Raw genomic sequence first — 19,646 nt, 5'->3', positions numbered from 1 at the left:
TTTTTTGTTTCCATTGTTTTTGTGGTTGTTGGAATATTCTTGTTTCATTTTATTAACAAATTAATCAAAAGATTCTTTACACAGCATATTTTTGATATATTTTCTTGTTTCTCCAGACAGAAAAAAAAAAGACCTTTTCACCATGTTTTCAGGAATCAGATTGATATATTTATAAATCTTTAGAAACTTCAATAATATAACACAGAATCGAGCTGGGGATTTTAAAGAATGTAAGTGCTACTTAAATGGAGATTTCTAGGCTCAGAATACAGAAACTACTTTGGGCTGTTCCCTTATTCACAAGGGGTCGCCACAGCAGGTAGCTCCACATTTGGTTTGGCAGTTTTTATGCCGGGTGCCCTTTAATGCTGCAACTACAAAGGGATTTGTGTGTCCTCCCAGGACTGAACTGGGGATTTTTTCACCTGTTAGGTGAATGCATCAGGCTCAGAATATGTGAGGGGAAAAAATCAAAGCAACCTTTAAAGATATACATTGTAAAATGTTCTTATAAAACTTTAAGAGGTAAGTTACTATGAAAGTTCCCCTAATAATTATTGACATAAAAAAGGTTTGGCATTGCACTTTTCCCGAAATTTTATATTTAAATATGCAGATGAGCTGATGTATTATCTAATATGCATTCATTTGCATAGATAATGCAATGGAGAAAAAAGTGTTTTCTGCCTGTAATGTCTCGCCTTAATAGTTCATGTTATTATGTCTTACTAACAAAAGAAAATAGAAAACAGAAGCATGTTTTATTTCCAAGAACAAAGGAAACACAGTATTTTTTGCAATATTTGGCTGTTTCTAATGACTGAAGTGACACTGAGCAAATACAAATACATAAAGGAAATACTGTTGCTTCGGAACAAAAGTCAAACAAAAACGAATAGCGTGAAATTTGAAGACAACATTGTGCGCTGCTCCAACAGACTTTATTATACAGTAAAATCGTCTGCTTCTTCCTCACGCTGAACCTCTGATTAAACTTCTCAAAAACCTCACTGGAAGGATCCCTGAAAGCCAAACCTTTGTTCTTTTTGCATAATAAGGCTGAAATCGGTAACTACATTTACAGCACGTCATAGTTTGTGATTACAATTGAGTCACATCAAAGGGCCACTTGAAATAGATACATTATAATATTAATGCTCAAACACTGATACACTGCATTAGGCTTGACTGCAGTACAGTGAAAGAAGCCACAGTTGATGCCAAAAATAATTATGTTAATTCTTTCTAGCAGCTGTGCAGACATCTTTTCTTTTTTTTTTTTCTTCATGTAAAATCAGAAAATATATACCTGTATCAAACTGTTATCTCTTTACAAATTCACTAAAGTGCTCTCGCGACTCACGCCATTCATCTGTGTGGATCACCGGTGACTAAATCTCCAACTTTCCCTCTTTATCTCCTTAAGATACAATGTAGATAAATGATCTGAGTGTGCGTTAAAGGATGGAGCAAATCAGACTCTCTCTCTTTCACACACACACACGCACACACACTACGCTAGTTAGCTTTAAGATCCAAAATGTAATAAATGTTGTCCTTATAAAAGTATTTTTCACAATTTAGACCTTTACATTATCTCCATTATGTAAAATAACCTTGTATTAAGCTGCAGATTTCTGCTTCTCTATCCTTGGTCACGGATGCTCTTCCTTATTCATGTGTCCCAGCAGGATTGAAATGGAGTCTATACAGTTTTCCTTATGTTGTAGGAATTTTTAAAAAATCATCCATCTGTCTGTTTCACTCTCACTAGAGTCAGTTCACATCTTTGCTTCTCAGAAAGTCCAGAACCTTTTTTCCTTGTTTGTGATACAAAAACGAATGCTTTTCCTCTCTTTTGCACCCACACCCTGTGTGCTGTTTATTAACTGCTTCTGAACACGTCACAAAAGAGCTGACTCTAACGTACTTTTCTGCTTTGGAGAGGCATCAGTGATGCCAAAGGAATTTCATGACTGTGACTCTCACATTCTCTGTGAACAATTTAGAAAATGTGATGATGAAATTAGAGAAGCATTCAGTCACACACTATTTCTCTTATTTTCATAATGTGTACATTGTTGCTCTGACGGCATCGCATACTGAAGGGGCTTTTTAATGCAAGCAAGAGTCCAAACAAACTGTGGGTTACATGCAAACCGCAATAAAGAGAAAACCACTTAAAGTGCAGGCAGTAGCAGTAAATACAGACTATATCAGTAAGGAAAGTATTTGATGTACAACTAATCTTTTGTTCTCTAAGGCAAAGCATGACACAGACTCTAAAAATCTTATAAGTTTTGATATCCAATGCGAGGTTGAGACTGAAATGTTTTAAAGTAAAGTCAGTGTTGTGCCTGGAGAGGTTTGGAGTCTTTTCTTAATGCCAAACGTGGCTGAAAGTTTCAGATTGATGTTGTTCCGTTCATGCTGGCGGGTCTGCGGCCCCTGCCTGCACCCTGACGTCGAAGTGAATGGAGAGCCACAGCACAGCAACCTCTCAGCAAGGACCCGATGTGGTACACCGGCATGACCTCCTGTGGTGCTCCTCGGCACAGCCATGCCATGGTTGGAACCACCGGCACTGCCAAAGCCAAGAGATCTACTAGGAAGTAGCGGCTCCAGTGGCACCGCTGAGCGGAATGACCTTCTTCACCAGCTCCTCCATTTTCATCCTTATTATCTTCTTCTATCTCCACTACTGTAGCTTCCTGCTTAACTGGTAGTGGAGCTATAGGGTGGGGCTGGCAGGTCTGAGGTCCCGCTGGTTTGTCCGGTTCTGATGGCTCTGCATTGTAAATATACTGAGGAAGGGATAGAGGAGGTAAAGATGATGGAAATCGTTGTTGTTCTGATGGGGTTATGTCTGCTGAGACTAAAGAAATTACACTTGGGCCTTCTGCACTGCTTTCTTCACAAAGCCAGGTCATGGTGGGGCTGCAGGCCTGGGAGCGGACCTCTGGTTTCTTCTCTGCTGCAGGAACAGGAATGGGGTTAGACTCAGTAGCAGAGACTGCAGCAGCTGTAACCGGGACTGCAGCAGCCGTAACCGGGACTGCAGCAGCCGTAACCGGGACTGCAGCAGCTGTAACCGGGACTGCAGCAGCTGTAACTGGGGCCTCCTCCTGAGGTAAGTGCAGAAACAAGTGATGGTGGGGGAGGTAGGTGTGTCCACTGCACCTGCAGCTGCTACTGAGAGTGTGGCAGGAGTGTGAGATTGGCAACACAGCCCCACCGCTGCACAACCTTTCATAGGTGGAAGAGCGTGGCACAGCTGGGGGGCCTCGGATGTGGCTCTGTGCCGGCAGCTGCTCTGACAGCAGGGCCGCCTCCAGGAGCAGGTGAGTTTGTCCTGCTGTTTGCGATGCTCCGCTTGGCTCGGGAGCACTTGAGCCGCGCTCCAGCTGCAGAGCCTCGCTGCTCAGTCTGGAGTGGGCGGCGCTGCGGGTTAAAGTGCTGGCTGGGGAACATCCACAGGAGCGAGACTTCCCACCTGGCCGACCTCCCTGCAACCCTGAGAATGGCTTGTGGTCATGGGAGTCTTGTTGCCGTACACCCAGGTTGGACCTTACCGACTCAACCACCTCCTGGAGATGCTGGATCTCCTTGCGGGCCTCTTTTAGGGCTAACTGGGCCTCGACACGGTGGCATTCCTCTTCTATCCAGTCTTCCTGCATCCTGTACAGCTGTGCCCTTAACTCATCTATTTCACAGTCCCTGATGAGGAAGTAAAGATTTTTGAATAGCAGTTATTTTTGCAGAGTCACTCATACACAGACACAGTGTAGGGAAGCACTAGGGAAGTGCAAAAAATGAAATAGCATTCATACAACAACAACTGCAACCACAACAAGGAAAGTAGGCGTATAGAGAAAAAGACTAACCTGTGCTGTAGCCTTTCCACATTTTCCCTCAGTCTGGCTCGCAGGTGTCGTATACACACCTCCTTCTGTTGAAGGGGTGTAAGGTACTGCTCTGGGGTCGGGGGCCTGATCCCATGGTTGTCGCTGCAAGCTGTGTGCTTCACCTGACGTCTGAATCACATGTGAATGAAAAAGGATGGATTTAATCACATATGATGAGTATAAATTGATAGCTGACTGACAGTGAGTAGTAAAGTATAGTAGCATTAAACAGAAATCTGGTGATATAAAATAAAACACAAACCAATCCAACAACCTTCCAATAAACCCTTACTCTAGATTAATATCAGCCCGTTTTTGCTGACATTGTGTCAGCACTGGTAATTCAGTTCAACAGTTATTGCAGAAGCCGAGGGGTGCTGAAGTCTCAGCTGGCAAATCCCCTGTAAGAGCGTGCCAGTCTGACACAAGACTAACACATTCAGACAGTCAGTTACATCCATGGCTTTGGGCAATTCCGTGTGCAGTCCATTGAACTTGAATGTTTTATGAGAAGATGACTGAGTATAAAAAGATCTGGGGTAATTTTAGTAACATTTTGGTGTCTTATTTTCCGACTGTTAGACTACAGGAGTGTAAGTTGCATGTTACCTGGGGGTACTGGGATAAGTCCGGGCTGTAGGACTGCCCTCTGGTGGCCTAACTCGACCAGGGTAGGTGTGAGTACTTGATGTGTCGCTGTGGGAATATCGCCCGCTGCCGCCACTAGTTCCCACCGAGCGCCTTGTTGGGAGATCAAATTATTACTTAATAATATTATTATTAATAATGACAAAAATCTGATTTCAATCAGCACAACTATAATCGTAAGAGGATTTTTATTTCGATGTGCAAAAATTTATAACTGGAGAAAATTTTAAAAAAGCAAACATCAATGGCAACAGATACAAGACAGAGTCGAGACGCACATTCAAGAAAGAGCTGGGGTGGAAGTGGGTCGCAAAGCAGCTTGCAGATATGCAGCAACTGTAAGCAGGCTGAAGCAGCTTAAATAGCATGCCCTATATGAGCCAATTTGATGTGTAGAAAGATAGCTGCTGAGCTGGTAGGTGCTGATTTGCTGGGGTGACAGCTGAGCTTGAACTAATGCTACACTCAATACGTAATATTTTTTGCCATTTGGCTGAAAAAAAAAAGAGAGAAAAATGAGAAGAAACAGTACCTGCGCTGACCTGAGGAGGGCTTTCGACTCGGAGTTAGAGACATCGATGTGCAAAGGAATGTCCAACGTCTCCACGGCTCTCTCTAGAGAGGGACACTAGGAGCCCTCAGAGCTGCGCTGTAATCACCGTTACAGACACAAACATATCACAGGTAAAACCAGCATGAAGAAAACTGAAATCCAAAACCTGACAAGGAGCGTGTTTTGCTTCTAAAACACTGTGTCTTGTGTGCGGCCATTATGTGGCTCTAGGCTGGAAGGCAGTGACAAAAGTCTAACGCTAACACTTGTAAAAGAAATAGTCTAGGCAGCAGCAGATAAAGCCTCCTTTCTCTGCTGACACAAAGGCGACACAGTAAGTCTACAATCAGCGCAGCTGCCTCTCTCTACGTTGTGTCCTCCCTGTCTGCAGAGCTGCAGGCAAACATGATGAAACTTCACATTAACTGCTATAAAAAGCTATAAAACAGAGACAAAGCCTCACTTTTGGTGGCTGGCAGAGTCAACAGTCACTGGGGTTATCAACTGTTCACAAATACTTAAATAGTGGAACAGAGATGGTTCCTGCATGTGTTTGTACTATTGTAATTTTAACTGTGTTAATCTCTATATTTAATTTAATATATTTCATTCCTGTCTTCTCCAACATGAAGGTTTGAATCAGTTTGAATCCCTTCTTCACAACAGCAGGTTTAAAATGTTAATGTCAGCCGTGGTATTAAAACTCAAAACAACCTGACTAGTGACTGAAATACTGGGCTGGCCCACCTTTTGCCCTCAGAACTGACTTATTCCTTGCTTTCCTTCCATCTTTCAGTAAGGTCCTGGAAACACTTCTCGGAGATGCAGCTGCTGCAGATTTGTTAGTAGGACATTCCTGATGAGAATCTACTGTTCCACTCTAACATCCAAAAGGCGTTCTATTGGACTGAGATCTGATGAATGTGGAGGGCACTTGAGTACAGTGAACTCACTGCCATGTTCGAGAAACCAGTTTGAGATTATTTCACATGGCGTGCTATCCTGCAGCAAGTAGCCATCAGAAACTCAATACACTGTGGTCATAAAGGGATGGATGTAGTTAGCAACAGTAAGTGTTCCAAGAAAATATCACCCACATCATTGCACATACACCGGCATGAACCATTAATACGAGACAGAATTATTTCAATCTGCTAATATCCGATTTTAGTGAGTTTGTGTGAATACTAGCCTCAGTTACCTCTCCTTGGCTAATAATAATAATAAGAAGAACTTTGATGTGTATAGCATTTTCAAGATACCCAAGGACACTTTACAAAAGAGTAGAAAGCAAAAAGGCTGACAGGAGTGGCACTTGCTGTGGTCTTCCGCTGCCCTAACCTGTCTGCTTCAAGGTTCAACATTTTGTGTTTTCAGAGCTGCTCTTCTGTATATATTATAATATAATGAGTGGTTATTTGAGTTACAGTTGCCTTCCTCTCAGCTTGAAGCAGTCTGGCCATTCTTCTCCGATCTGATTCTCCTCTGATCAACAAGAAATATCCACCCAGATATCTCCTGCTCACTGGATATTTTCTCTTTTTTCATTAATTCTCTGTAAACCATAGAGATGATCATGTGGGAAAATCCCTCAGTTTTAGAAACCAACAACTTGAGTTTAAAATCACTTAAATCTGCCTTCCCTCCTCATTCTAATGCTCAGTTTAAACTTCAGTAAGTTGTTTTGGCCATGTCTACATTCCTAAATGCACCGAGATCCTGGCTTGTGGTTTGGTGTGGAGATATCTGAGTTCAAGAGTAGATGAACAGGTTACCTAACAAAGTAGCCGGTGAGTGTATATTGGATTGAAAGCAAGTATTGCGTATTGACTTTTTCAGAATTTAGACTTGTTCGGTTTATTATTATCAGATATTTCATAACTGCATCTTCCCTAACTTTGATACTTATTTTTAAAACATTTAAATGTTTCTACAAAATATTGTATGGTACAATTGAGAGCCTTATATCTGCTTTTTATTTAAAGTTTATATTTAGATATTATAATAACTGTGATTGTAAATCAGGCTACGTATTTACTAATTTAAGCAGTTTGATACATGTTGATAATGAAAAAGAATCTAAATACATATACATTCCCTGAATTTAATTATCCCATAGGTAAAAATATTTTTTCGCAGATAAATCACTTGTATAATCAAGGTGATCTAATGGTAGCTACAGCCCATTTCTGTTCAGCCCAACCAGCAAAAAATCCAAGATGAGGACAAAATGTTCTCATCTGTTTTCAGAAGTCTCACAGCTCTGCGTAAAGCTTAAGGAAACCTGCTGATCCACGCTCAAAATGTACCAGCTCTTCAGGCAGCTGCAGACACAACAGACCTGTAACACTGCCGCTAATGAAAAACGCACCCAGCGAGCCGGAAGCGTCTCATTGTGCCCTATATTTAATTTCTAGGACGACGAGGCAGGAAATCTCACCTCCCTCTCCTCCGTCTGCGCAACAAGTGCTAAGAGCTGGCGAGAAATACGCAATCATCTTACGTAAGTGTGAGTTTCGGTGTTCACTGTGTAGGCGAGCAGCATCAAACAGCCGGTGCATAAAACTGTACTCAAAGCAGCATTTAGGCACTCTGCAGAGGATCCAGGAGGTGGAGGATGCCGGGAATGTTTCCGGATAAATATCACAAGGAGAGATGGGGACGGTGCGCTTTGTCCTTGAGTCATCATTACGGTATTGAATCACATGATTTTCAACATCTGTCGCCTAAAATAAGACGCTGTTAGATAAGCAGTTAAAGAAGTCTCATCACTTTCGCATGGCCAACTGACTGCAAGCGAGTCCCTAAACAGGACACCCAACACCCCAGCAGGTACTTTCTACCGAAGACAACGCTTCTAATCGAAACCGCTGACAAGCACATTTCGCCCCAGCTGTGTCCTACATACGATCATGTTGAGTAACCGTATGATACGGTTACTAAACAAGGGTATATCACCATGTCTCTGAAGCTCAAAACAAACGTTCCCTGCAGACACAAAAGACCGACAACAACCTGCATGTGAAGCGGTACCATTTGGGCAGGTGGCAGCTGTGCATCGCGGAAAAGCCTCGGTTTCTGCCTGACTTAACGGTCCCCGGTGGCAGCAAGAAGAAAAGATGCTGGTGGTGCTGATGAGGGTCCATCCTGCAGCCATGAAGCCCGCAGATTAATGAGGCGACTGCGTCTGCTGCATCGCTGCTTCTTAAAGTGACAGCAGGGAATCATAAAGCCTCATCCGGCAGGATTTACCCGCATGTCTCCGTTTTCTGACAGGTGAATCCTTTATTCTAATAAAGACAAGCAGGCTGCTGAGCACCCTGTTCAACAACCCAGGTGACGGACGGACTTGCAGAAAGAAAATCATGCTCCAATTCACAGATAGAGCAAAGTTTGTTTGCATAGAACAGAAATAAATACAAGTCTGTGCTTTGATATATGCATTTACTTTAATGCAATCCACAATGCATCAGCCAATACAAGACACAGCACGAATAGAGAAACTTCAAAATTTTCACTACTTAAATAATTAACTTTAACAACATATTTCTACCTGCTAAAGAGTCACGTTAAATACTTTGTTAAAGAAAGTTTTGAAGAATGAAGAACAGCAACATTTCAGATAAAACAACAAAGAGCTATGTGACTTTTTTTTGTGTAACTGGTCACAGAAATAACTTCTGAGATCTTGTGTCTGGAATAAATATACACGACAGAAAAAGCAGAAAGCAGACTAAAACATATAGAGAATTGAATATGTAAAATCAGAGACCTGATAAAACAGTCTGGCCAAGCATTTTAGGAAACGTGTTCCTTCACTGAAACCCAGAACAAGCAAACATATAAACAGAGTAATATGTGTTCATTTAATGCAGTTTATACTATTTATTCCAGAAGCTTATTTCAGTAACTTTAATATAATCTTATCAGAGTTAAACAGACACAGTGATTCTGCGTCATTTACAAACCCAAGCTGGCATGTTAGAAGACTGACTTCTGCTTTTTACTAATTGTAGAATTTGGGTCCAGGTGTGGCAGAGATGTCCTCATAGGGAGCGGTCTGACACAGGCGGAGGACTTCTTGTTTTTTCAGGACGAGGAAACAGAAGAAGGTGGTTGCAGCTTGCCAGCGATTGCTTCCTTCACAAATTCCCTGCAGGCTGAACGTGGGGTCTTTGCTGTCATGCTGGCTCTGCTGCAAACACAAACACACACAGACAAGAGTTTAATTTCCTGTACATCACCCCTAATCCTCTCCCATCCCTCTCATTGTTAAATTCCTGTCCACGCTGACTACAGTTTCTGATATTCAGGGTTAAGTAGAGCACGGTGCAGAAAAACACAGTACAGGGTGTCCACATTTAAAATAAACTTATTAAGTAAAATTTGATTGTCAACTAATTTTGTTACTAAATGGCTGCGATCAGATGTGCTAACCAACAGACCAGCAGGTCCTTTCTTTTTGGTAAGTATAAACAAAACTTAATCCCTTTGCATTTATGTATATGTTAATTCTCTCTTTTTAATGCATGGTGAAGTTACATTTCTGGATAGTAACAACTCAAATAAGTTTCAGAAAGAGAAACAGAGACGGCCCCGGTATGCTAAGCTTTTTCTGGACTTTGCTACTCTCCTTTAGGTCAAGAAGATTTGTTCAGTTTTATTCTAATTAGTAAAAGGATACCGTTAAACAATTCTTGAATACAACATCTCCCTAAGGCCAACAATGATGTCCAGAAGGTGGTGAGGTTATGTCATTGACATTGGGACAACTTTCATCTTGGAACCAGTATTAAAAAAAACCCCAAACCCTTTCCTAAACCTGGAAACTGGTTAGTGATTTCCTGGCGACCAAAGGTTGCTAGGGAAAAATGTGTTTTCTTCACATAGTTTCGAGTGGTTGTGGGAGGCTGCTCACACTCGCTAGATAAAACTGGTCGCAAAGAGGACGCCACACTCAAAACCTCCACGTGACTGATTTTGAACAATCAGATGTGCCCTATTTAGACCCTCAGTAGCAGGATCGCAGATGTCAAGCCAAGACTGTTAGCTGTCATTTACTCAACACTGAAATGTTTGCAGAGTAATCAGGATGTTGTTATCATATCTATACCATAACAGTCAGGTCTGAATTTTGTCTCGATCATGTGTTTTTCAGGAACCAAGTACAAATGTTAAGTCAGCTTATGTAACATCCAAACTGAAATAAGTAGACCCCATGGGACAAACAACACTCCTGTGTCCTGAACATGCATTCTTCCCATCTATTTTAATTCCAGTTACATCCAAGATGGAGTAGCTGGTGCGACTTTAATTCTAATGTCCAACCATTTATTTTTAGAGTCTTACTTTTAGAGCGTTTAGAAGCTTCTGTGCTCGCCTGGTTATCCTCCTCTCCTCAAAGTCCTGGCTATTCAGCATAGACTGGAGGTAAGAAAGGCACCATATTTCAGTCAGTGATGCTGGGCACATCGCCAAGGCAGGGTGGGAAATGAACACCCGCCATCTGTCAAGTGCTAATAGATTGGAGCTCGTCTACTGTATTAGCTATTTTCACACACAATCATCCATTATTAGTTCACTTTCATTCCACAGTTAAGGTCGGTGAGAAGCAGAGGTTGGCAGAGGACAGTTTCCTGCCCTGCTTCTATTTGTAACTGTTTGTGTCCGCAAGCACCTGAGTGTGGAGGGAAGTTGACTGCGTGCTGTGCTCCAAGTAAGGCGGGTGGACAAATATGGAGTCTTCAGATGGAAGTGATGGATGAGTAAGCTCTGACCTGTTTTCATCCTGGTAGAAAGAGCACAGATTATGAGCTATGGACAATGAAAAACAGTGAAAGCAGGGGAACTATAATAAATATTTTTTTTTTTTACATAACATGTTAATACTTACTTGTGTGAGCTGTGAGTAGCTCTCACGCTGGCTGTCGTTGACGTGATCGTGTTCAGTCAGCTCAGTGTTGTGTGTTTTTTCAGGATCAGCTGATAAATCCATGACACTGACTTCTGTAGTGAGGGCACTTCGTTCTCTCTGAGCTAAGGAGCAGGACAAAGCACATACATTAAAACAATATAGCACCAAATCACAACAACTGTCACCTCAAGGTGCTTTATACTGTAAGGTAAAGACCCTACAATAATACAGAAACAACAACAACAAAAGAAATCTATGAGCAAGCACTTGAAAGCAGTGGGAAGGAAAAACTCAATTTCAACAAGAAGAAGCCTCTGGCAGAAACAAGCTCAGAGGAAAGATCATTTTATTATAATCTTTCCTACTTTCTCCACCATTCTTTTGTCTTTTTACCCTTCTGCCTCTCAGCTTTAACTTTGTTATATTACACATGTACTGTAATAACAGAAACAACACCATAGAAATGAATAAACAAACATAAAATACCTTTATGCTCTTCGTGGCGCATCTCCTCAACATCCTCACGTACACCACGGCGCTTCACTTGGAAAAAACTCCTAGCAAAAAGCTGGAAATGTAAAATGTGACATAACATTAATAGCAGGGATTCACCTTTGTCTATGCGCCAAAATGCAAAGTTTAATCAAAATCACCTCATAAAATCAAAAAGCCTTTACTTGATTTAAACTGGCTTATCTATTATCTTCCCATGCACCTCCAGAACGCCTCGAGCATGGCTGCTATTTTGAGACCACTTGGTGGAAGTCTCATTGTGTCCTCTCGCACTATATACATCAGCAATGAATGCTGGATCTCCTGCAGCGTGTCAAAATGAGAATCCTTTAACTGATTCTACATTTTGTGCAAGTGAAGGAACTCACAGGGAAGCAAATTTGGCAAGTGACAAGTTATGATTGTTTCAGTGTGGCCAAAAGTCTCTTGCGTTTGGATCAAACAGTGTATTTGCAGTAATCATTACAGCGTTTCCACCGTATGCCCTCCCTCAGATAACTCAGTGATTTTCAGATGAAGACAATCACCAGAAAACCCAACACAAGCTAAAGCAACAAGCATGTTGCCGGTCCCACCCGTGATGCTTTTGGTCTTTCGGGCTTTACCTGAAAACTAGTTTTAGCGATCGAATTCACTATCATTACCAAAAGTTACATTAGTTTAAAAGACAAATGAATGATTCCTCTGTAAATACGTTTAAAGCTTGTCGTGAAATTGCAGAGTGCTCAGCTTAAATAGCAGCGCTGTAAGCTGACTGGAAGTGGACCAGAAAAGGTTTTTGAAGGAGAAAATCATTTATGTGACTCCCAGAAAAAACAGACAATAGTGGTGATATTATTGTGGGATTAATATTGTTGAGAATGTAGCAGGGTTTCACCTCCTTTATCTGGAGCGATAAAACAGTGGAACACGGCTGTGCAAAGAGTTTATCTGCACCTCCGCTCTCTTTCCACTGCATTAGCTGCACAGTGGGCGGGGCCATGTCCAAAGGAGTGACCAGATCTGAAAAGTCAGAAAGCTGCTTTCTGATGCATTCGTTGCTCAGCTCTTTAGTCTGATCCACCACCAACTTGCGTTTCCTCTTCCCCTTCTTCCTCTCAGAGTTTGCTGAAGAAAAACAGTTAACCATAGAAGAGTTTATGTGAGAAAAAGAGTGGCATTTCAGCTGTTCTGATGTGAGTGGCTTTTGATTGGCATGCTTGGTGCTTACGAGTGATGGGCACAGGTTCGAGAGCAAAGGCCTCCTCATTAGCGAGCAGGGTGGTCTGATTCGCCATCGGGGTCTCTACTTCCATGGAATCTGTTCCGTTAGCATCTGCCAAACATATGGGCTCTGTTCAGAGCAAACACAGCTCTTTACTCTCTTAATGAAAAACACAATTCCCTTGCGCTGCTTTACAATCAAGCGCATATCACTTGCAGCTGTTTAAATTAAATTGAAAATGTGATTTAAATAGCTAATGTAAAATACAGTCACAATGAAATATCACCTTGCTGATCATATAAAGGCGAGCTCGGCAGGTTTTCATTTTGTGGATTCTCCTGGATGAATTCTGTGGCCTCAGCATTATCACTGGACTGCGCCAGAAAATCTACAAAGTCAGTGGAGGAAAAAATAAAACATATAGTTAATATGTTTTAATTCCATTTTAATTCTGATATGTGAAAAAGCAAAAAAAGAGACCATCTGAAACCATACAACCATTCATTATTAAAAACTAAAAAGCAGATAGGAGCCATGCCGTGTCTCAAAGGCTATTTATTCTTTGTGTTACAGTTCAGATGTTGGATCCCTGAGAGAATACATGAACATGAGTCCTGTCAAGGACCTGAAGGCCCAGACAGACAGTCTCTTCTCACAAACACCAAAGCTAATAGCAGATGTGAGCAATCTAGGTCAAACATTTCAGTTTATAACCAGGACAAGGATTGCAAACACCACTGGAAAAAGGAGAGCTTTGATTGAGTTTATAGCATATCCTGTGACATTTTACTCAATCACCTACTGCAAGAATGGTTTATACTCCTTTTTTGATCTGTATGCATTTGGTGACAAAACACCAATTTTTAATGGCCTGCTGAATACTGATATATTTGAAAGAATATTTTCTGGCATCACAACTTTACAGTAAAGGTAACACTAGAGTCAGTCAGTATCCCAGAGAGGGGTCTGTTTTTAAATATGTTCTTCTGGCTAAAAACTGTAAACTGATCCTCATCAATTCACGTAACACTACCGAGTAATCAGCACCTCCAAATCGGAGGAGTTTAAGTATCTCGGGGTCTTGTTCACGAGTGATGGGAGAAGGGAGCGGGAGATCGACAGACGGATTGGTGCAGCGGCTGCAGTGATGCGGACGCTGTACCGGTCTGTTGTGGTGAAGAGAGAGCTGAGTGTAAAAGTGAAGCTCTCAATTTACCGGTCGGTCTACGTCCCTAACCCTCACCTATGGTCACGAGTGGTAGTGACCGAAAGAACGAGATCGCGAATACAAGCGGCGGAAATGGGCTTTCTCCGAAGGGTGGCTGGCCTCTCCCTTAGAGATAGGGTTAAAAGTTCAGCCATCCGGGAGGGGCTCAGAGTAGAGCTGCTGCTCCTCCACATCGAAAGGAGCCAGTTGAGGTGGTTCAGGCATCTGACAAGGATGCCCCCTGGGCGAGGTTTTCCGGGCATGTCCCACCGGGAGGAGGCCCCGGGGCAGACCCAGGACACGCTGGAGAAATTATATCTCTCAGCTGGCCTGGGAACGCTTTGGTGTTCCCCCGGATAAGCTGGAGGAGGTGGCTGGGGAGAGGGAGGTCTGGGCTTCTCTGCTTGGGCTGCTGCCCCCGTGACCCGGCCCCGGATAAGCGGAAGAAAATGGATGGATGGAATACCGAGTAAGTCAAATCCTCGGTCCTCATCCCCTAATGCATCTCCATGTTGAGCCAAGCTCTGGAAGCTCACATCCATCAATACATTATGATAATTTTGGCGCTCATCTCCTACAATCAACGACAAGTAAGGGAAGAAATTAATAATATTCTATGACAGAATGAAATCAGGCTCAACATAAACAAAGACAATAACAACTCAACTTAAGCAAGAAAACAACTCCGCTCTTACCAATGTCTGCAAAGTTTAGAAAGTTATTTCCAAAATCCTCTTTCAGAGTGATTTCCTCTGATCGACACTGGTTCAGTGAAAAGTGGTCCACCACATCTATGTCACTGGTGTGTGGACACAAACAGAATACTTATTCATCAGGTTTAAATAAATAACAAGTAATTAAATTATGTATGATTGCAGGGCAGCCTTACTTTAGGAAGTCAACACAGAATTATAACTTAGAAAATAGGTAAGTCCACAATCAGCCTTATATTTTTTTATATATTTTATATGAGCAATCCTTCTATTCATATCCTTTTATATTGACAAGCATGTCATAAAAATCAATTCTATAAATGACAGGTTAGACGTGTTGGAGAAGTGAGGAAAACAGTGCCTGGGGTCTGGAAGCTGGGGATCAAAGGTAGTGAAATCTTCGACCAAGGTAATCGCTTTTATTGTGGCCTCAAGCCCCTCCACCGGCAGATCTGTCTGACCTGGTGTATTATGAGAGAAAGAGCATGCAGGTAAATTAAGTTTTCACACCATAGGTTTGATGAAAGACTGTTTGCTGTGATCGTGTACATGAGAAAACCACAAATCAGCTCAAGTTCTTGGGGTTGAAAACGTTCCTTCTTAAAATATGTTGGTTAAGCACTTATGTCATAAATGGGATACGGTCTGTTACCACTTTAGATACATATAAGTGAAACTAATGCATTCTAACACATAGAGCATGTTTTCATAAATACTCCTTTCATGAATATTGCAATGTGCCATTTTTGTTGAAGCTTTTTGCTGCATTACAAATAAATGGCTAATATAAAATAAATGATTACATGGTTGGTTCAAAAACAAACAAAACAAACACACACAGTCTTATGTACCATATACTGTAACTTTAATAAACCCAGGATTAATTGTAGGATTGTTAGACTGGATTAATCTTATTAAAATCTGAATGGAAATTTTTTTACATGGCAGTTAATCAATTTCTGAAAACCATCCTTTCGTTATTATCAGCCGATAAGACCATTTCCCACACCCATAAACATAAACTACTCTACACTCTTTTTATATTGCCAACACTTTACTCACTTTTAGTCACTTACAGTTATTTATTTACCTTTCAGTCACTTTAATTTTAAAACTGTGTACATACTGTATATTCTGTGTATTTATTATCTCACTCCTATTGCCTGTTTATGCCCTGTCCTCATCTTCAACACCACGCTGCTCTGTTGTATCTCAATTGCCCCTTGGGGATAAATAAAGTCTTTCTGATTCTGATCAGATTGTGAAATAAGTTTTGGTTCTGCTAAAATTCAGGTTTTAGCTTTATTTATTTACGAGGAACTGTCACATAAACTGTACAACAATAGCTGCTCCGATTAAAAATATTTTACAATGTTATTCTAAAAGAATTTAAATTATTTAACGCACACACACACAAACTTCAACAAGGCGGGGTTACCTGGCCTAAAAGCTGTTTTAATCTTAATCAGGGCATCGCTGCAGTCTGCAAGGAGATACTTTGCTTTTCTGGAGTAGATTCGAACCACACCAAGGAGCAGATGACCAGATGTCCGCAAACCAATTCTCACCTACAAAGAACACACAAACTGACGTCTCAGACTCACTCTTTATATAGTTAATATAAAAGATTAACTAAAACTAGCCATTAAAAAGCGTTTTAGTTATTTCAGGGATAAAATCATGATTATTTAACTCAAAGACTAAAAAAAAAGTGTGTTTATTTAAACTTAAAAAAGTAGACACCTGACACTCATCTCCACCCTGCCTGTGCTCTGTATAAACCCAGAAAAGGGAAAGCAATAGTCTTTATCACTGTGGTTAAATTTGTTACGAAAACTATTTGTTTAATAAGACTGGGATGTCTGATTGTGTTGTGTGTCAGCTGCCTTCACTGTAAAGTTTCACGTTCATATTGTGCTATCTACTTGCCCATGGGAAAATACCTCCTATACTCTAATAATTAAAAAGACAAAAAACAAAACAAAAAAAAAACCAAACAAACCCCAAACTAAAAATAACATAAAAACCGAAATGAACCAAGCAAATCCACTTTAGGAACTGACTGAAACTAAACGGAAAGGAAAACAGTTCAAATAGAATAGAATGGTCCTTTATTTTCATTGCTCAAGCACAACGAAAAATCATAAAGCTAATGTCAACATACAACTATAATAACTGGCTTAAGTTATCCCATAATATGTGGTTATGGATATGCGCTTTGAAAACGTTTACCTTTGGTGAAATTATTTCTCTGATAGTTGTTTCCAGGTTGCATTCAAAAACATGGGCCTTTGTTAGCTTCTTTTCCCAGTGGGCTGCTAGCCAGATTTTGGCTAGTGATCCGCGCTTAGAAGTGAAGAGTTGTGTGTAGAACATCATGTTGGTAAGTTAGCTGTCACCTGTGAGGGAAATATCAATGTTTCTTTAATTATGTTTCACGTCTCGGCTGAATTTTCTCATGTTGATTTAGCTAAGTTTAGAAAATAGGTGTTTCCTTGACCGCTAACTAAGCCTGACTTCTACTGTCAATGTCCTCTAACGAAGTTAGCTAAGAGTTAGCTACGAAGCTGTAAGCCTATCAGAATTTTTTCAAGTGAGTTTAACTTCTACTGTTATCAGTGACGCTAAAAGCATAAAGGGGTTATAATAATTAATTTTACACAAGCGCAGTAAAGGCCCGACACAAACACAGCCGCCTACCTTAACTTTGAAAGTGCCGCCTTTTGACATTGAACAGCATAACACCGCCAGGGGTTATTCTGGCGCCATTTACGTCAATTAAAAAACAAACAACAACAGCCAGTTGATATAAATGGCCACAAATATTTTTTTTGTTAAAACTACTAACATTATAAAAGTACCTGTGGTATTAAAAAAAACAAGAAATCACACATTTCACTATTCAAGCTTAAGTTGAAAAGAAATTCAGATATTTAAATAATTTTTAATCAATTATTCATAAGAAACCTTATTAGAACAGCAAAAGAGTGCTTTCCATTAGTTATGTTCATTGTCATTAAAGTTAGTCTTCCTCTAACAATACTGGTCTCTAGCTGTCTAAGTAGTGCTCAAGGACTTTTGCAAAGTGCAACACAATTTAAATTTTATTTATATAGCGCCAAATCACAACAAAAGTCGCCTCAAGGCGCTTCATAGATACAGAGAAAAACCTAACAATCATATGACCCCCTATGAGCAAGCACTTTGGCAACATTGGGAAGGAAAAACTCCCTTTTAACAGGAAGAAACCTCCGGCAGAACCAGGCTCAGGGAGGGGCGGCCATCTGCTGCGACCGGTTGGGGTGAGAGAAGGAAGACAGGATAAAAGACATGCTGTGGAAGAGAGACAGAGGTTAATAACAGATATGATTCAATGCAGAGAGGTCTGTTAATACATAGTGAGTGAGAAAGGTGACTGGAAAGGAAAAACTCAATGCATCATGGGAATCCCCCGGCAGACTACGTCTATTGCAGCATAACTAAGGGAGGATTCAGGGTCACCTGGTCCAGCCCTAACTATATGCTTTAGCAAAAAGGAAAGTTTTAAGCCTAATCTTAAAAGTAGAGATAGTGTCTGTCTCCCGAATCCAAACTGGAAGCTGGTTCCACAGAAGAGGGGCCTGAAAACTGAAGGCTCTGCCTCCCATTCTACTTTTAAATACTCTAGGAACAACAAGTAGGCCTGCAGAGCGAGAGCGAAGTGCTCTAATAGGGTGATATGGTACTACAAGGTCATTAAGATAAGATGGGGCCTGATTATTTAAGACCTTGTATGTGAGGAGCAGGATTTTGAATTCCATCCATCTATCCAGAAAATATGGCCTATTTTCTTTTTCCTTTTTCGCTGCTCCCTTTAATAGTCGCCACAGATCATCTGAATCCATCTCACCCTAACCTAACATCCTTCTCTCCCAGGTAAACTAATCTACCTTAACTACCTCTACTCCTTGCAGCTTCACTCTGACACATCTCTCCCTGTCATTTGCACACATGTATTTTGTCTTATGTCTACTGACATTTATTCTTCTTCCCTCCAGGCTGTTTGCCAGTTGCTCCCTACTCTCACCACAGTTCACATTGTCATCTGCAAACGTCATACTCCATGGAGATCCCATATGTTAAGTACCCAAAGTACTCTTATGCCCCAGTCACCACTACAATAAAGTTACCAGGACATACATATATGCAAGTACTCCATAAAACTGCCCACTCCCAATTCTCAACTTTTCCACCAGTCCCAGTTGAGAGTACTATTTAATATACAATATAATGTTTGAAAATGTATGATAACAGCATGGAAACAACTCTTAATTTATTATATGTAAGTACTTTCCTCAAGGAGAGCTTTAATCTACATAGAATAGAATAAAATAGAATAGTTCTTTATTGTCACTGTACATGTACAACAAAATTGTGGGTGCTGCACACCAACTGTGCCAGAATAAAATATAAATAGTAGACAGCAGGGATAAATAGCAAACAGGAATCAATCAAGAGGGATATATATACAAAACAAGGGAATATATATAAATAATAGAAAGTCACACACTGGAGAACAAAATAGTCACAGAGTGCTTGGAGGTAGTGCAAAGAAAAGACTTGGTCTGAATAGAGTCCGTGTGTGAGTGGCCTGAGTGATAAGGTTACTCAAACATTGGCTCAGATTGGTGAGGTGCGTGTGCGTGGGGCGTGGGGGGATAGTGTTTATTGACAGTCCGAATGGCCCAGGGGAAGAAGCTGTTTGTGAGTTTGGAGGTGTGGGACCAGATTGACCTGAGGCGCCAACCAGAAGGCAGTGATGGCCCTGGTTTTACTTAGACTTTAGGTAATGCTATGTTATACTGCTTCCAACTTCTACACTAAAATCTAAACTATTCTATTCTATGCTTAATTTATTTGCTAATGATTGAGGGGGCACAGTTTATGGATGCAGTTAAGATAAGCTACTTCATATTTTGTGCATATCTGAGCGACATCTGCTTAAGATGA

At 41.0% G+C, this 19,646-nt stretch overlaps 2 protein-coding genes across 7 annotated transcripts; both read right to left on the bottom strand.

The window, feature by feature from the left end:
• Positions 1–760: 760 nt before the first annotated feature.
• On the bottom strand, positions 761–8,446 carry snpha (syntaphilin a). Of its 5 annotated transcripts, none has more exons than XM_005731623.2 (5): positions 8,140–8,446; positions 5,086–5,202; positions 4,515–4,646; positions 3,885–4,034; positions 761–3,717 (listed from the first exon to the last, which is right to left on the bottom strand). In XM_005731623.2, exons 2-5 carry the CDS (start codon positions 5,127–5,129, stop codon positions 2,406–2,408), a joined length of 1,638 nt encoding a protein of 545 aa, XP_005731680.1. In that variant the 5' UTR covers positions 5,130–5,202; positions 8,140–8,446; the 3' UTR covers positions 761–2,405. The 5 variants fall into 5 exon arrangements, with proteins under 5 accessions (XP_005731680.1, XP_005731682.1, XP_005731683.1 ...); XM_005731625.1 differs by lacking the exon at positions 8,140–8,446 and adding an exon at positions 7,610–8,132; XM_005731626.1 differs by lacking the exon at positions 8,140–8,446 and adding an exon at positions 7,547–7,561.
• Positions 8,447–8,536: 90 nt separating this feature from the next.
• Positions 8,537–17,449, bottom strand: rad21l1 (RAD21 cohesin complex component like 1). Of its 2 annotated transcripts, XM_005731620.1 has the most exons (14): positions 17,358–17,449; positions 16,890–17,056; positions 16,096–16,225; positions 15,019–15,118; positions 14,640–14,743; positions 14,411–14,518; positions 13,024–13,125; positions 12,744–12,866; positions 12,411–12,640; positions 11,507–11,588; positions 11,000–11,142; positions 10,784–10,894; positions 10,456–10,530; positions 8,537–9,301 (listed from the first exon to the last, which is right to left on the bottom strand). In XM_005731620.1, the coding sequence occupies exons 2-14, from the start codon at positions 17,034–17,036 to the stop codon at positions 9,113–9,115; spliced, it is 1,644 nt and encodes a 547-aa protein (XP_005731677.1). In that variant the 5' UTR covers positions 17,037–17,056; positions 17,358–17,449; the 3' UTR covers positions 8,537–9,112. The 2 variants fall into 2 exon arrangements, with proteins under 2 accessions (XP_005731677.1, XP_005731678.1); XM_005731621.1 differs by lacking the exon at positions 10,456–10,530.
• Positions 17,450–19,646: the final 2,197 nt, after the last annotated feature.

Source organism: Pundamilia nyererei, unplaced genomic scaffold (genome assembly GCF_000239375.1).
Source record: "Pundamilia nyererei isolate P.nyererei 1_Seehausen unplaced genomic scaffold, PunNye1.0 scaffold00044, whole genome shotgun sequence".
NCBI classification, from domain to species: domain Eukaryota; kingdom Metazoa; phylum Chordata; class Actinopteri; order Cichliformes; family Cichlidae; genus Pundamilia; species Pundamilia nyererei.
This window is presented reverse-complemented; position numbering and strand designations above follow the sequence as displayed.